At 49.8% G+C, this 14919-nt stretch overlaps 1 protein-coding gene across 5 annotated transcripts in view; it reads right to left on the bottom strand.

Annotated features, from left to right (window-relative positions):
- Positions 1–377: 377 nt before the first annotated feature.
- Positions 378–14919, bottom strand: part of RASSF7 (Ras association domain family member 7) — a 123683-nt gene continuing 109141 nt past the window's right edge. For 4 of the 5 annotated variants that reach the window (XM_075065069.1, XM_032773431.2, XM_032773433.2 and 1 more), the window contains 4 exons: positions 12994–13889; positions 7889–8057; positions 5239–5346; positions 378–2487 (listed from right to left, as the gene is read on the bottom strand). In XM_075065069.1, the coding sequence (XP_074921170.1) occupies positions 2456–2487; positions 5239–5346; positions 7889–8057; positions 12994–13889 (1205 nt within the window). In that variant the 3' untranslated portion in view covers positions 378–2455. The remainder of the gene's footprint in view (positions 2488–5238; positions 5347–7888; positions 8058–12993; positions 13890–14919) is intronic. The other variant, XM_075065070.1, reaches the window with a different exon arrangement.

Raw genomic sequence — 14919 nt, 5'->3', positions numbered from 1 at the left:
ACACAGCCCAATAACGTGCACTTGTTAAAGAGCTTGTTCTGATGGAGGTTTTGATAACACTTTAAAAAATAGGATTATGGTGAGAAAAGCAACTTCCAAGATGCGCTCACCTGTTCCCAGTCTCTTGCAGTTCAAGCCTGTTTTGTTTAGACAAATGTCAAGTTTTTGCCTGTCAACCCTATTCAATTTGTACACTGAGTAAGATCTGAGAACGCAGCTTGATTTTTAGAATTAGGTGGAACCCTCAATGAATCTCAAAATGAATATTAATCCCAATGTCCTGTTTACAGTCTCTTTTCTGACCATACCTGCTCCCCTCTCCCCCCCACTGGAGAGTTTCAAGTTGAATGGTATCCATTCATACCTAGTCAAATGAGTCAGAAATCTGCAAGAAAAGCTAAGTAGTTACTCAGCCCTGGAAAGCAGAGGTTTCTAAAAACTGATGAATGAGCACTACAGAATGTTTGGAGTCAACTCCTCTCTCTGCTCCTAAAAGTCTCAGACCAGCAACACAGCCTGTTGCTCACCCTGAGAGGAGAAAAAGAACACAATGGTCATCTTTGGTTTGGGACGCATCTATATCAGAAATGTTACTAATGCATTTATTTTTTTTAAAAGGAGGAAGGAATATTTGGGTTCTATCCTTTGGAATCTTAAAGAGAACTCACAATGAAAGACCAGGCAGCAAGCTTCTAGGGATAAGGAACTGTGTCATACACCTGGTGCAGCACCTACCACAATGGGACCCTGATCTCAACTGGGGCCTATGTGCGTATTGTGGTAGCACCTAGAATAGCAGGAAGAGGCTGTTTCCCTTCTACTTCTCCCCTTTTAGCTCATGTATATTGTATGACATGAACAGCAGCCTGGTTCTGAACTAGAGCGTTTTCAAGGAGGAGCATTTGGATTCTCCGCTGTGTATTTTAGGGCAATTAGGGCAGTGACAGCCACAGCAGAAAAACAATGGGTTACTCAGGTTACAGTAAGCCACCATCCGAATAAACTTGTTTGCCAATGTAAGCAGTGAGCAGGCACAAGAGAGCTGTCTTGACAAATGAGAGCGGCAAATACCCGACCAATGAACCACTCTTTTCAGTACTTCCATTAGGAAAAGGGTGAATGGCTGGAAATACTGGTTAATGGCAATAATACATATCGCATTTTAGTATTAGGGGACAATGCCCAAGACACTCCCCACAGAGTACGTGTTCAGCTTTCCTTTCCCCTGACCCACAAATCTCTCCAATCCTGGCTCAGTTCGATGTACATCTGGGCTTCTGCAATATGGAACCAGGTGCAGACAGAGCTTTTGCAGAGTTCCATGGCAGGCAGACATGCAACCTATTGAACTGGCCTTAAGACAGAGAGGCAGACATCTCTGAAGGAGTTATATGGGTGGAGGTTGAAGGACAATGAATCTCAGGTGAGGGTGAAGCTACCTGTAGCAAAGACAGCCCTACTGGAAGCTTCATGCGTATGCCAGTTTGCCATTCAATCATCAACATTTTTACCTCCATTTTTTCAATGACCTGAGTGTGTTTTAGAAAGCAGGAGTATGTAAATACAAATATCAAGACTCACAGGTAAGAGCTGCGGTTCATTAGGAACTAGACGTCACTCCAGCTATTCCATCTCTAGTCCTCTCTACTTTGCAAATGATGCTTTTGGAAGATGATGCACTTGGCACAAGACACCACCAGGAGCCCCTCAGTCCCATTATACCACATCTGGAAAGTCTTTGCTGATTCTGTTCAGCATCAGGCAGATGCTCCTAGTCATGATGCTGCCTGGTCCAAAGAGCAACAGCTTGTACAAGTTCTCCCCAAGATCGTACAAACCTGGCTTCTGCAGGACTACAAATAGAGTTCTCCCAGGCAGCTGGATAGTTTGTCACGTTTCCTGATAAACATCCATTTTCCTCACATGTTGGGTATTAACACAAGTGACCACGAGAGAGTCACAATGCGTTATATGGAACACAATCCTGGCTTCCATGGGTCCTTCACTGTACAGCAGTAGCACATAGCATCCCCTGGGAAGCGAACATCAGAGCATGGCACAGAAAACCCACTATGTGCTTAGTGTTTGTTTGGCCCAGAAAAGTCTCGTACCTCTCACAGGCAGTCCTTTGCTTTATCGACAAGGGTCTTTCATTGTTTGATGCATCTTATGAGGGCTACCAGGATTCCCAGAAATATTAGCATCTTCATTTTTTTTAAAAAATAGACACAGCATTCAGAAAAACCACAACAGGTCTTTTTCATCCAAATGGGATGGAACTGTTTTTGCTGTTACTTAAAACACATCAGTCTGTAAAAACACTTCATATGGCCATCAACATCCATTCATGATACAAAGGAGTAAAAAAAATATATATATATCTATACGGAACATGGTTTTACTTATATACAGTTACACTTGCAAGGCAAATCACTCCTCCAGTGGCTGGGCCTTTCTACCTCCAGATGCTCTGCCTTGTTGATACGACTGCAAGACATACAAAAATAAACTAAGTGACCCCATCTTGGTGGGTTAGTGTTTTTAATAAGAAAAGGAAACAAGGAAGATGTATGCTGCAACCATGCATTTGCAATATAAAAAGTATATCCTTCAATCTAAAGGGAGTGGAGATGAACCTACAGACACCATGATGATTCCCTCTAGTGAAATGAGCTGATACAATATTCTGGATCTGGTGTTTATACTCTTAAAATGCTACAAGAGAGAATTACAGGCAGATCTTTGCTGTACTACGTGGAGAAATGCTCGTGTTACGCAGCATCTGTAAGTACTCAAGACAGCGTATGCTGCTGTGTGTTCTGATATTGACCCAATGTTATGGTCACTGTCTCTTAGGATATAAAAAGGGCAAATGTTTAGCAGAGAGGGGAAAGGGCCAAAGAAAAGATCAGCATAATTCACTTGCTTCTGCTAAAGACAGCAGGCACCAAGAAGAAGGGTGCAGGTTAAATCAGCATAATCAACTGGACAGTTCCCAGGCTGGTTCTGGGAGATGGGCCGAGATGCCAAGGCCTGGTATAGAAAAACGCTGTTATGAAGAAGATCTGTGCAAAGTCATTCTTCCCCACTCACTCCAGTGCCTTAGGCTGGGTGGGAAGGGTTTGGCATGCCCTGTGCAGCTCTTTGAAGGTGCTCCAGGGTTTCCTGGAATTAACCAGGTAGGGCTAGATGCCAAGTTCCAAAGGGGGCTGCTGGGAAGAGCATGAAGCTCTCCCTCCTCCTCAAAGGCACATTTCTGCCTCCCAATCACTAGCTGGGCAATGCCTCGCCCCCCCCCCTCCTCCACTATGAACGAGGAATAAACACCATCCAGTGAAAATTCAGGCAACAGACGCATCCCTATAGGGTTTGATCCCAAGCCCACTGAGGTCAATAGAAAGCCTCCCGTTGACTTAGATGGGCTTTGGTCCAGGACCTAAACCCTCTCCTTTGCAAGGCTCTCATTCCCCTCCACCAGGACCAGCAAGAGCAGAAGAAGGATGAAAAATCACAATCAGTTGTGAAGAAAGGAGAGAGACTCGGAAGCGACCACTTGGTCTGTGAAGGAAGGTGCTTTATTTGCAATCCATGGCACGGGGCAGCGGCACGCCTACCCCCTTGACTAAGTGCCCTGAAAAGGTCTCAGATGGATGGGTGGAGTTTGTAGCAGTCCTTTCACCTGAGAGAGGGGACTGCACATTACAGGGAGGTGGGGGCAGCTGTGGCTCTTTTCCTGTTCGTCAGGGTAGGATGCTACAGTCTCAGCCACTGGCCCCCAGCATCCTTCAAGATAAAGGATTTAATGTGTCTGATAAAAAATCCCTGTTTGGCTCCTTCCCCCTCCAGGGTAAGACCCCATCTCCCCATTTAATTCCCTAACCACCAATTTATTTACAGTTTTTAAAAGCTCATTGTGAAAATCAGAACTAAAGTGTTAAAATGGCACCAAGACTCTGCAGTAAAATATAGTCTGCATATCCCTATGCGGAAGGATTCGGTGTGTCTGCATTTCTCAGGGGGATCTCAATTGCAACTAATGGAGTGTTGGTATTTCTACTGCAACTGCAAGGGTGTTGGAATTTCTAACCAACGCAAGGAGGTCTGCATGCCAGAGGTGCAATAATGATGCAATAATGATTGCACATGGGAATTCCCATCTTGCTCCACAGCTTTTTAGCTTCTGATCCATCTCACTGGCCCCCCAATTCGTATGTGTAGGAGGGCAGAGGACGTGCATGCTGGTGCAGCAAACATGCAGACAGGCGCCCAGCATCTTAGCTAGGAGCAAGTAGGTGTCGTGGTTGAATTTTGAAGTGTGGAGTCTGACAGGCCTAAAGGTCTGGGGTCCTTTGGCTCTTTTGCATATGGCTTCTGAGGTTTGTTCATGCTAAGCTGGAGGAGGCTGTGGGGATGGGGGAAAGTGCAGGCACACTCTCCACGGGGGGGCACCAGGCCAACTCGCAGCAATAACTTGATTCTCTGCAGAGAATCATACAAAAACAAGTGAGTCCTTTTGGCAGTGCAATGCATCATGGGAGTGGGGGGTGCAGGCAAATGTGTTGCTGTGCGTGCAGAGCAACACCTGGCCCTTGCTGGGGAGGAAGCTCCTAGTACTCAGCACACAGCATCACAACCCAATGAATTTTTAAAAGGCTTGAACTAGCAGAGATGACCCTTTAAACTGAACAGCAAAGACACTGGCTTTGGGAGCAAAGCCAACTGCAGCGCTTGTCTGGCAGCGAGCTTCTCCCTAGTGGTGGGAGACAGAGAAAGGGATGCTGCCAGGTATAAGCACCACGGTCACATTGGCACCTATTCATAGCGCAGACATCACACAGCAGGATGCTTTTAATGCATTATTGCACTACACGGCACCATGGCCCCACAGCCCATCATTTCAAGTAATACGGCTGCCAGACCCCAGCCCATCCCTCACGCTCTGGTTGCCACTTGCTAACTAATATTTAAGGGACCTAACACACAAGGATTTATGGCAGGCACTGCAGGACAGCCAAGCCTTTGCTGTTTTAGAGGAGCTATTCATTTTGCAATCAAATACCACAGAAAGGAGGAGAGAGCAGGAGAGAAACACCGAGTGGTCTGAGAGTTGGGTCACAGCCTCCTCCGCGCAGGCGATAGCTGCCACCGTCGCAAGGAGACCAGACCTTTCGCAGGGCTGCTTGGCAAGATTGGGCATTAGGAGCACAACAGGGCTTAGGCCAGTTCAAACATACACACCCTCGGGGTTCAGGCTGGACACCAGTGGGTTCTGAAGGTTCCGTGGATGGCCGAGGAACTGCTTGGCGCTTGGTCGAGGAGGAGAGTCTGTGCTGGGATGGAGAAGGCCTAGGGAGGAGAAACAATTTCATGGTTCAGTGTCAAGCTGGATTTGTTCTGCTAGCACCCTTGGAACAGGTCAGCCCAGAGCTCCCCAGCAGGGACGTTCATGCAAAACGTGTCTGGGGGCTGCACCTGGACTCTTCTCAGTAATAAAGGGGGAATCAGAAGGGGCTTCCCCTCTTCTAGACTGCTGTGGAGAAAAGCCTACCCTGACTTCAGTCTTGGGGGTCCTCTTTCTAAATCACTCATACATTTCATATGGCTCAGAGAAGCCTTTAAGGCTACACTAAAGCAGCTTCTTTATGGCCCAGCAAATAGTAGTGCTACTGGAAGAAATGACGAAACCTTTGTTCCATGTCCCTCCTCCACCGTCATCAACTCAGATCCCTGTGAATAATCCCTGTCTCAAACATTTCTCTGTAGCCTTCCACACCCCACACACCAAGTGTTCTTTATAGTGCTGTGCCCGCTGCACAGGTTAACGTCCTTCATATTGTGGGAGCTCTCTGCTTTGTGCTGCAGTCAAGGCAGGTTTTCCAGTCTAAATCTGAATCATCAGTACACACAAATCTCATGTACGCCAGCATCCACAGCGACAGCGGCGAGTGAACGCCTCCTCGGCCAAGATTTGGCAAGTTATAGTGGAAGTTGCACGAATCTCATATGTCTTTACTTACAACGGACAGACGTTATACCAGCTCTTCCTGAACTAACTAGCATCTAATCCCCAGGGGGCTGTGTTTCTCCCTTTGTTACAAACCACAGGTAACACTTTGAAAGCTAGTTAGCATTAACGCTTCCTTCCCCATCAGCAAAAGAGCTTTTCACACTGTCGCACTCATGTCTCTGCACTTGGCCTCCGAATCAAGAGCTCTTCTGATGTTATCCTCTTGTGTAAAGAGGCTGAACCACCTTTAGGGATGAATGCAGCCACAACTCAGCCAAGATCACTGAAGGAAAGGACTCCCCTCCCTACTTCCAAAGCTGCATGAAGAACCCATCTTTGCCTTGCAGTCCCAGCTCAACCAGAACAGAGACAAGTTCAGTCTCTGCACATTAGAAGACACCAGTCTGGTCTCTGGAATCGCAGGATGTTGAAAAGATACAGGGCCAGACTCTCAATTGGTGCAACTGGCACAACTCTACCACTGTCAGTGGAGCTGTACAGATTGACACCAGGGGAGGATCAGGCCCACAGTATGTAAAGAACCGTAACTGAACCGAAGCAGAATCCCAGCAAATTGTCACTGCTTTGTGTTCCTTTCCCCCTCCTGCCACCTACCACAATATTTGGAATTATGGGTAGGTTCAGTTTCTCAGCCACCTGCTTCTCCACCCACGCATGTACACTTAGTGATGTCACACTCAGCCGTCCAGAGGCTGGAACAGAGCGGCCAATTCAGACACTTGGGCTACTGACCCAGAGCAAAGCTGCCAATGGCAACAGAGAAGCGTGAGGCCACGGCTTCTCCCCACTTCAGCTCTTTCTTGCCTCCTGGATGGGTGGAAACAGCCTCTGCAGCACCACAGTGAGGAAAGGGCTCAAGCATACCACATGCCTCTCCAGGGCTGGCCACTTCTGTCCAAAGGGGGTAGGAAGCCCTGGGACAATCACCTCAGGAGATGGGAACACCCTCCTCCCCAGACTCACGGGACTGTGGAAGAGTCTCCTCTAGTCTCTGCTGCTAGAAGCCGGGAATTGGGTGTCTCTCACTCACTCTACCCACCACACACATAATGGTGGATGCAGTGGGGGAGGCCCAGCCACGGTCTTATCACCCTCATTTGCTGACAACTCCCACTGAGCCACTACTGACAACATTTTTCAATGCCAGTACCCACAGCCAGGCTCCTACAGCCATACTTAGGCCCTTAAGTAGAAGCAACCTGTCTTTTGGGGGCAGAATAACTCCAGTTGCCCACTGAAGCCACTTCTGTTTTAATGCACCACGGTTTGAAAGCCTTGGCCTACGGACTGTCCCACAATTGCATTCTCTAGGAAAGGAGTAGAAAGAATGGGTACGCTGGTAGGCAGCCAACCCCTCAAATCCAGCATCTAACACCGCCCAAGGTAGTGAGTTACAGCAGCACAGATCTGTCAGATCAGACCAGACCTCTGGTCCTCTAGGCCCGAGATCCTGCCACAAGCAGAGCCTTATGTCCTAAAGAAAGATGAAAAACCCCACAATGCGCTTAGCCACACAGAGGACAATCTGTTCCCAGCCCACATGGCAAATAGGCTGACACTGAAGCAGGAGCCCTGGTGACCCTAATCTCAATGCATGTAACTACAGAAGTATTTTGGTCAAGTCCATCCAGCTTCGATATTTGAACTACATCCAAGCGGTGAAGGAACCAGACAAGAGGCAGTGGCGGGTAACAGAAGGAGAAAGCTAGAGATATGTTGACAAAGAAATCTCAGAGAGATGACAAGAGTTAGAATGGAGTTAGGAGGTTTTAAAAGCAGCATTTCAGCCCGGCACGGTGGCAGGTCTTAAAGCAAGCGCCCCTCTCATTAAATAAATGAGTCTCCAAACTGCGTTCTGACCTCCGTTTCTCTGGCAGGCTGGCAGTTCGTGGTTAGTTTGATCCAGCTGGGGTTCATCCTCAGGTCTGGACTGCAAAACAGTCACTGTGGCTCCCGTCTGCTGAATAAACTGCTGCAAATTACATTGCCTCAGCTCCTTATTTAACTCCTCCAGCTCTTGATTCTGGGCCTGCAAAATACAGGGTGAACAGGATAAGCTCCACAGCTGTGCCTCATCTGCCAAGCAGAAAGGGTATCAATACAATGGGACCTCCAGAGACGAAGCTGCCAGCAAGGCTCCTGATCCCCTCCCCTTGCTCACCCTTCATCCTACTACCTCCTCCGAGTCCCTAAATCAAGAGACAGCAGGGCCACCAAGAGGGCAAACAATATCACTCCTCTCAACACCAAACACACTCCAGCTTGTGCACAGACGTAGTGACCACTCAGCACTTCACATACCCTCTTTTGGGCTGCACTAGCATGATGCTTCCAAAGCCAACAACAGAACCTGCCATCCTCCATCTATGAGGTCAGATCTGACTATGACACAGAGAACCAGCATTGCCTGAGGTGATTAAGCCCCTTGTAGGCCAGTTCTCGGAAGCCCGCATTGCTGACTTTCCCTGCTGTTCATTTTTAAATGTAAATTAAAACGCAGACAGGGCACCCGGGCCAGAGAAGACCAGCAAGTGCTACAGGGACCAACACACCAACCTGACACTTCTCCTATGGGGGCTCTTATCCAGCCATGAGAAAAGAGAGTCTATTCTGAGTCACCTGATCACACTCACTGGAATGGGCCTTCTGCTACTTCCTCTACCTGGCAGGCCTTCTAATTCCAGCAGCGTCCTTCCCACAAACTCATTTGAGCCTCTTGCCACAATACCCCACGGCACTCAATCTCAACTAGGCACCTTGTCTCACTCGCCCTCCTTTCTCTCGCATAGGGCAGAACCAGATAAAGACAAAGCATGCTTCCCAGCCAGCCAAGCACAGGCAGGCAGGGTTCTTGCTCAAGGCTTCCTTGCAGGGTTCTGGTGGAGAAGCCTGTCTGCAAAGAGATACCAATGCACACTTTGAATTCACTGAGTGCTGCATATTTGGAACTCTGACTACACCCACCTCAACTTCCACCTTCTCCTTCCAACTCATCTTTGCAAAACCAAGGAAGTATAGCAAGGCAGGTGTCCTTGAGAGACCTCAAGTTTGACTACACCATAGTATCCAGATTACACCTAGGTACTATTCCAGAGAAGACAACGGAGCAGAGCTGGACCAACAGAGGCTGGATTTCAACCTCAGGGCAGAAGGGGCCACGGGAAACCAAGCTGGGTCCTGTCTACATTTGGGTTTGAAGAGTTTTGGTTACAAACCATGGTATGCACTATCAGAGCATAGTCTATAACACTATCCTTGTTAATATGTAGCTCTTATATAGCACTTTTCCTTGGTCGATCTCAAAGTGCATTACAAAGGAGGTCAGTATCCTTGTGGCTACAGCTAGCAGCCTGTGCACCAAGAATAGGGAAACCTGGCTACAGGATCTTCAGCACGGACTTGCAGCTGCCACAGCGTCAGCTGTAATGCGAACAAGGTTTCAAGAGGCATCGGAATGGAATAGAGGTCATCTTGGGACAAGACTGGCCCATTCAAGCCTATTGACTCCATCTGCAGCCTGGGATTAGTATTTCCCTCTGTCCCTGCACCACGGCTGGTGGGCAGATTGACAGCCTGAATCAGTCACTCCATTTTCACGCAGCCTGGTGGGAGAACAGAGTCGCAGGGAAGTAGTCTTAGGGTTTCCTCTGAGATGAGGCAGCGTGGGAGGAAGAGGAAGGAGAATCTAACAGAAACCTCTCTCCAGCTACCCCACCTGCTGCTGGGGTGGACTGCAAAACTGGACTGCAAAACTACTTTACTCATGGATGGTCAGTCACACACAATCACAATACTTCATGACAATAATAATGTCGTTCAAAGTCAGTATTTAATCAGCGGGAATGCCAAGACAACATTCCCGTCGGAGATGGACTGAGGCTATGTCTGCACTAGGAGCGCTTTACTGGTATCCCGCACTGGCAAAGTGCTCTGACATGTGGATGCAGCTATACCGGCAAAGCTGCACTTTGCACTGGGATAATCAAACCAATCATAAAGCAGGAATTTTAAGAACGGTCAGTTCTCCGTATGTCCACAAGAGGGCACCAGTGTCTACTAAACAGAAAAGGAAGAAAAACTAAAGCCATGTGCTTAGTGTTTCTATTTAAGCAAACTATAAGCACAAATACCAAACAGAGTTTGCAGCTACCAGCTTGGAGCCACCCACGAACATGCAAGATGCTCTGATGGCTGCAAATGTAAGCGTCCCTAGCGAGGGGCAACTAATGCTGCTTTGTCCTGGGGGAGGAGAAGTGTTTATGTTAAATCAGGTAGGGGTTAGGTGAACACAAGAGACTGGGAGGTGGTGGGGAGACACGTCATCTGTAACAGGCATCACACTAGAGCTGCCCTGCTTTCCTAGGGGGTTCAGGAGGGATGAGAGCCTTTTTACACCAACAGGAACAAAACTGTCTGGTAGAGTTTTTCCAAAGACATCACCCCCCCATCTCACCTATTCGCTCAGGCCCCAGAATCCACCCAGCCAAGTGCCCCTGTGCCACCAGCAAGCCAGGAAGGCTGCTGACTTGTTCTAAGCCAAGCATACGCCCAGCTCCCATGCTGCTCTCCTAGCCCAGCATCAGCATTCACACCCTGCTCCCTCCCTCCCTCCCTGCCGCATGGAGTGGCTGCTGCCCTGCTCCCAGCATTGGGCCAGAAGGCGTTTGTTAAGGCACTGCCTTCCCAATGAGAATTATGAGCTGGTTGCCATCTAGATCTCCCACTGCAGGTAACATGGCCCAGACTACAGGAGTCCGGACTGAGACTCAGGAGGGCTGGGCCCTGCCACTGACCTTGGGTAAGTCACTTCCCCTCTCTGCGCCTGGTTCCTGTTCCACCCCATGTCTTTTCCCTTGAGATTGTCATCTTAGAAGTGGGGGTTGTCTCTCTGTGCACAGCGCCTGGTCCCCGCTCTGAGCTGGGGCCTCCAGGGGTGTCTACACTGCAGTAAGACTCCCAGGGCTGGCTCATGTCAGCTAACTTGGGCTTACAGGGCTATAAAATTGCAGTGTAACTTTGGGGCTCAGGCTGGAGCCCACCCATCTACCCTGCAGCCTGAGTCCCAGCCAGCAGACCGGGGCCAGGCACATGCGTTTTACTGCAGTGTAGACATAGCCAAAGTGGTACCGTCCTACAGTGTGGAGAGTGGCTGGGCAGGGGCTTGGGAAGTTCCAGATGGAGCCTCCTCTGGTCAGTGTGCACAGTTCCACCCCCACAAGCAGAGCTCAAGAGCAGCACCAGTCAGAGGAGAGTTCCTGGGGAGGCTGGATGCCAGCAGCACCTGCTACTTTGGCTTATTCCTTCATACAGCCAGAAGAGCAGAAGCCTTTACACCACTGGGTGGCTGTGAGGAGAGGCCGGGTGCAATGCTGTTCATGAGGCAGCGCACTTGGCTTCTGTCTGTCTCTTTTCACTGGCAACAAAGACAAAATAGCGCAAGAGCTGGTCTACACGGGGGATCTCCTCTCCTCAGCAATTTAAATAGCACGACGAAGCCAGATCAAGAGTTCGTCTACCCTACAGCGCCACGGCCGAGCCGCTGTAGCACTGGCCGGCAGGTGCCTCCTACATCAGTGGAAGTGGTTTTTCCATCAATGTAGATAATTCAGGTGGCAGCTAGGTCAATGGAAGAATCTTTCCGTCAACCTCGCTGTCGACCTAAACATCACGCGCCATGCACCTGTTTTCACAGCCTGGAGCGACACAGCTAGGTCGCCCTCGTTTTTAGGTAGAGACCAGGCCCTTCACCCTAAGCGGCTCCCTTCGATTGTGAAAAAAACTGTCCACAAACACTAGACCCAGGTGCACACCCACGACAACTGCCAGAGTAGCTTTCAGTCAGTCCCACTGGTTTTCCAGACACACGAGGGGAATGATGCAAATTCTTGTACCTTCTATTTTACAAGATGCTGGTGGGCAAGGCAATTCTCTGACCTCGGCTTTTCTGGATTTTCTCCCTCCCACCCCAACAGTCCTTTTTATACAATCAGCTAATTAACCAGCAGCTCTAGCTCACTGTAGCAACTGCTGTCAATACATGATGCAGGTGTAGTGAGTTTTCCTCTCTACTTGTGATCCTCAGTTGGGGCGGGAGCAGGGAGAACAGGCTGAAGAGAAGGAAAAAAGGACCTTTGCCCTGATCTTCTTAAAATCTTCCTGGGTTTAAAGTTTTTAAGAGGAATGATGTTTTCCTCCCGTCTTCCCTGTTGCATTGCTACAGCTATTGAAAAGCCTGCAGCACCCCAGGACCTACTGCATAAGTGCTCCCTGGAGGGATATCCTGGATACCACAGTGTGGGAGAGGACAAGTGTGCCCCTCAAGCACCAAGACACGTGGTTGGAAAGCACCATAGAGCGTTCCCACTGCCAGCCCGAGCAGGCATGACCCAGCACCATGAAGCCAATGCTGCTCCAAAGAGCCATACCCGATGAGCGCTCTCTAGCATGGACATGTCCATGAGCTGTGTTTCATGACAGTCAGTCCCTCCCCCCACACCCTGGAGCCCACATGGCACTGAGCAGCAAAGCAGGGACCCACAGCGGTGGTACCACTGAACTCAGTGGGATTACTTGGGCACGTAAGAGCTGTGGTGGATCAGGGTGAGTGTGCTCAACACCTTTCAGGATCAAGCCCCAGTGTGTTAATTCTCTCAGCCATCCTGCACTTTCAGTGGCTTTCTATCCACCCAAGTAGTATTGAACCCTAACTGTTGGGGTTGTAACATTGCCCAGACCACCCCCACTATCTGCCAGTGGCAACCTGTCAAGAGCCACAAAGAGCTCTCTACTGATCTGCACAGTCAGGAGAGCTCTGGGGTTTCAGGTCCGGTTCAGCAGCTGTTCCCTGGGCAGCTCCCTTAACAGTCTTGTGTAGGCCTCACTCGGGAGGAAGGCCAGAGCATGAGCTAAACACGGCTGCATTTCCACTGCTGACCCCCGGGGGCCACGCGTTACTGAAACTGTACCTGCAAATTCCTTTCAGCTTCTTCCAAGGCCTTCCCCACGCTCGCCAGGCTGCTCTCCAGCTGGGCGCTCTGCTTGGCCTTGGCTTCCAGATCCCTTTTCATTTTGGCAGCCATGTCCTCCAGATCCGCAGGAGCCTCCTTTGCCCACCTGGCCCTCTCTGTGATCTCTAACTGGATCTCCGTCTCCAGGACCTCCGTCTTGGTGGTCAGCTCGTGGATTTTCTGAGTGTACTCCTCCATGGTGGCCCGCAGGCTCCTCACCTTCTCCTGCCGCTCCCTCTCACACTCCTGCTCCATGTGGAGCTCGCTCTGCCAGAACTCCTCTTCGCCCAGCTCCATCTCGTTCCGCCTGATCAGGTGCTCCAGATAAAGGATCTCGTCTTCCTGGCTGGAGCCCCTGTCCTGCTCCCAGTGCCTGAGGTCCGTTTCCAGGGAATCCCCGTGCACCTCCAGGGAGTGCAGCTGCTCCTGCTGGTGCAGTACAGTCTTAAACAGCTCCTCCTTGGATGGATGGCTGCGACTGGTGCTGTCCTTTGAGTCTACACTGTCCCTCTTGTGTGGTCTCAGCTTGCTCTTGGCGAGCCGATCGCTGGAGCCCATAGGGCCCAAGTTAAAGGTCATAGACTTTTTAGGCTCTCGGGACCTGGGCACCTCTGTGCTGACAGGTCTAGGTTTGATGGGAAGGCTGGCCCGGATGAATGTCCTCTCGGGAGCCTGGGGGGCACTATCAGAGGAAGGGCGCTCGGCCAGGCTGGGGCCCGTCCGCTGCAATACGAACTGCACGTCGTTGGCATACTGTCCACACTTGGCCAGTGACTCCAGAGGGCATTCGTGCGGTAGGAGCTGCCTCTCCTTCTCCCGCAGCTTCTGGATGAGTATGTACCTTCCTGTCTGGCCTAAGAAGAGAACAGATGAGTCACTAGGAGCTCAGAGAGAAATGGGGAATATCACACTTGGCAACATTTCATCATGCTCAGCCGCTCCACTCCCCCAACCGGTACCCAAGATCCCATCTGCATGAGAAACATGTAGAGCCTCTGGCAACATATCCATCTCACAGCCCTTACCCTAATGCAGCTCTTCCCCACCACACTCAAAGAGGAGACAACTTACCTGTAACTGGAGGTTCTTCGAGATGTGCAGCCCCTCCCTGTATTCCACTGATGCACGTGCACCATCCTCAGTGGACGACAGTAGGGACCATCACTTAAAGAAGAACCAGGAACCTGAGGGGAGGGCAGGGGAGGAGACGGACTTCTGCTTCTAGCAAAGACCACCAATGTCAGTGGCTGCAGCCAGGCAGCATGTGTTCTTCCCAATGCTGTATCAATGCACCACCATCCACGCCTATGGCACCCCTGTCCTTTCTAGATCTAGGTTACCTATCTGGCTTCACTCCAAGCAGGGGCATCAATCTCACTCCCCGCCCCAACTTTTCATAGGCCAATGTACTCCACCCACCCACCCCCGACTTTCCAGGCTATAATATAATCATATAACATTCTACATATTGACAACTTTGCCCCCCATACCCCTGAATTCTTCTGAAATGACACCCCCTGATTCCAAGTCCTAGCCGTTGAAGACTCCCCACTGAATAGCAGTGTTTTCTGCACTAGGGAAATTAAGTCCTGTAATTACCGATTACATACTGCTGGGGCTCCAGGACTCACACCACCAGTTTGTCTGCTTTCAGGATTAGACAACACAGTGGTGACGATTCCCAAGCCCTAGCTCCACTACAATCTCCACCACTGCAGAATTACGAGTCTTAAAACGTTCCTAGCGTAGATGAACCTAAAAGGCCACATCCATTTACATGTGTGACCTCAGGCAGGATCAGAACTTGGGTCTGCAGAGAGCCAGTCTAACATCTTATCTCACTGTACCCCCTGCTGGATGGAAAAGATATTTGTCATTAAAAGA

Source organism: Chelonoidis abingdonii, chromosome 4 (genome assembly GCF_003597395.2).
Source record: "Chelonoidis abingdonii isolate Lonesome George chromosome 4, CheloAbing_2.0, whole genome shotgun sequence".
Lineage (NCBI taxonomy): Eukaryota > Metazoa > Chordata > Testudines > Testudinidae > Chelonoidis > Chelonoidis abingdonii.
This window is presented reverse-complemented; position numbering and strand designations above follow the sequence as displayed.